Source organism: Dipodomys ordii, unplaced genomic scaffold (assembly GCF_000151885.1).
Source record: "Dipodomys ordii isolate 6190 unplaced genomic scaffold, Dord_2.0 Scaffold108, whole genome shotgun sequence".
In the NCBI taxonomy this organism is placed as follows: Eukaryota; Metazoa; Chordata; class Mammalia; order Rodentia; family Heteromyidae; genus Dipodomys; species Dipodomys ordii.
In genome coordinates this window covers 2,084,940-2,087,686 of record NW_012267324.1, presented here as the reverse complement: position 1 = coordinate 2,087,686, position 2,747 = coordinate 2,084,940, and the positions used below count along the sequence as shown (strand labels likewise).

Below are 2,747 nucleotides of genomic sequence, written 5' to 3'. Positions count from 1 at the left end.
ACTTGCGGCGGCGCAGCGGCTCGGTGAAGCTCCGCGGCACCGGGTCCTCCAGGTCCTCGGCCATCAGGAAGCTGCGGTCCAGCACCTCGGCCGCCTCCTGCCAGTTGGCGAAGCAGGCGGGGCCCAGGCGCTGGATCTCGTCGGCTGCGTCCCGCGTGAGCACGTCCCCGCCCGGCTTCAGCACCACCACGGCCGGCAGGCACTGCACGGAGAACCGGCGCCCGAGCTCCCTGCGGGGAACGCGGCCGGTGGGCGCTTCGCCGGCCAGGGACGTGCTGGGGCGCTCGGGCCTCCCTGTCTGGTCCTCCCCGCCGGAGACCTGGTCCTCCCTGCCTGAGGTCCCCTCCCACCTCTGGACATGCCTTGCACCTAGTGCCCTCGCCCCAGCATGGTTTCTCTCTAAGACCGTGCTTCTCTGACTTCAGCCCCCAGGAGCTTCTTCCTGTGCTGAGCAGCTTTCTCTGCCTTGGGCTTCCCAGAGCCCTGGCCTCCTCTGCATTTGTGCTAGTGATTTCAGTGTGGCTGGGGAAGGGTGTGGGGTGACAGCCCTGGGATGGAGAACCCTACTCCACGCGGGAAGGTGCAGCTGGGGGCAGGCCACGCCAAGGACCGGCCCTGGGTGAGCGCTGAGAGGACGGTGGGCAGGCCCAGGGGCTAGGGCTGCACAGGCAGTGGGTGAGGGCACAGCCCCATGGCCGGTGGCCGAGTGGAAGGTCAGGAAGTGGCCACCTTATGTTCTGTCCTTGAGCGCATCCATACAAGCCACCCACCCACCTAGACCTGGCAAACAGTAACCGGTCTCCTGGGTTTATGTAGACTTCCTGGACATCTGACATTTATTTCTTTAGGTGTGGGATGGGACTTGACTCTGCACATGCTCCATGCAGCCTCTGGACATGCTTTCCCACTGGTTGGAGTTCAAAAAGAACAAAGCCAGGCGCCATGGCTCACACCTGTCACCCTAGCTACTCAGGAGGCTGAGATCTGAGGACCATGGGTTGAAGCCAGCCCAGGCAGGAAAGTCTGAGGTTCTTATCTCCAGTTAACCAACACAAAGCCAGACACGGAGCTGTGCCTCAAATAGTAGAGCGATAGTTTTGAGTGAAAAAGCTCAAGGAAAGTGCCCAGAGTTCAAGACCCAGGACTGGCCAGTAACAAAAAACAAATAAACAAATAACCTCTAACACCATTGTCATATGACCTGCTTTTGGTTCCAGTGTACCCCTCCCCCTGACTGCCAGGTACTGAGGAATGGGGGCTCTGCCTGTCCTCTTCCATGCTTCTGGCTGCTTTCTCTCCCCTGTCCCTGCTGATTTCTGGGGTCACACCCTGTGGGGGGCTCTTTAAAGCCAGGTCCCTGCTCCCTCCCCCCAGGCCCTGGGACCTCACCTCCTCAGGCCATCCTCAAAGGGCAGGAAGAGCCACTTGTCGGGCATGTCCTTGAGGAACTGGTCCTGCTGCTCCTCCGTGGGGTCCTGGGACACGTACACCAGCGCCAGTTGGGCGGCACGCAGCACGTAGAACTCGTCGGTGAGCCGCACGAAGAAATCCCGCAGCACCGGGGCGAAGGCCTGGCACCGCGGGCAGCCAGCCGCGCCAAAGAACAGCAGCAGCAGCCGGTTCTCCAGCCTGCGGCACAGCTCCGCCTCGGTGTCCAGCGTGTCCTGGTCACTGTTGTTGCGCACCAGGATGCTCCCAGAGAACAGGGACACCATGGTAGCCTGGCCAGCCGGGAGGCTCAGAGAGCTTAGGAGCTAATCCGCCCACCCACCTGCCCCAGGCTCTGGGGAGCTCTGCCCTGCCTGCCTATGCAGGCCCCTGGCGCCTGGCCACCCTGCCTCAAAGAACACGCAGGATGCAGAGCCACTCGTGAAGATCTGCTCCCTTGTGGTTGTGTGGGCATGGTGACCAGTGGAGCTCTCGAGATGGAGGCTGGCCTAGTGCAAGGGTGGGTGGCTGGAGAGCAGAAATGGCCCCCAGGGAGGTGCTGGGGAATATGAGGGTCTGAACTCAGGGCCTCTGGCTCATGAGGGTGCTCCACCTCCTGAGCCACACTCCCAGTCCCTTTGGTCTGCAGTGTTTTTGCCCAAGGTCAGCCTGGTCTGTGATCCCTCAGAAGTGTCCCAGACAGCTGGGATGAACAGAATGACAGTCACATGGGGCTGACTGGGAGGGGAAGACCTTGAAATGTCCACCCTCCCAATCCCCATCTCCTGGTGAGCTGAGCTGACCAGCTGGACCTGGCTCATTGGCTGGGACCAGGTGTGAACCACCTGCCCCATCCCCTCTTCTTTTCCTTCATTTTAGAGGCAGGGCAGGGAGGTGGAACCTGGGCCTTACACAGACCTCAGGCTTTGAAGGTGCTCAGCGCAGACCCTGGGTAGGGAGGCTGGCGAGCCCAGGCACAGGCAGCTCCCAGGAGGGGGACCTCGTGGGGACTGGCACTCCCCGACAGGCCACACCTTGTGGCTGTCGGCTCAGGCTGCGTGGCCAGCCAGTGGTGCCCCCTGTGGATGCCTCCATTTGCCTTTGAGGGGTGCGGGAATGTCCAACGGGCCGGCCCGGAGCTGGGAGCTGATGCCCTGGAAGGTAAATGTGGGCTGGTGCTGCCCAGTCCTGCCCGGGGTGTCCAGGGAGGAAAGTCTGCCCCGGTGTGGGATTGGCTGGCCCTGGCCTGCACTGGAGATCCTGGGGGCAGTGCGGTGGCGCTGGGGTCGAGGGCAGGGTGGCTGGGAGTGGGGGAGGAG

The 2,747-nt window shown here is 62.5% G+C and overlaps 1 protein-coding gene across 1 annotated transcript in view; it reads right to left on the bottom strand.

Moving 5' to 3' along the window:
• Nxnl1 (nucleoredoxin-like 1) overlaps positions 1-2,071 on the bottom strand; it is a 3,075-nt gene extending 1,004 nt beyond the window's left edge. The window contains exons 1-2 of the mRNA XM_013028341.1: positions 1,390-2,071; positions 3-230 (exon numbers count right to left, since the gene is read on the bottom strand). Coding sequence (XP_012883795.1) covers positions 3-230; positions 1,390-1,715 — 554 coding nt within the window. The 5' untranslated portion in view covers positions 1,716-2,071. The remainder of the gene's footprint in view (positions 1-2; positions 231-1,389) is intronic.
• Between the last annotated feature and the right edge of the window lie 676 nt (positions 2,072-2,747).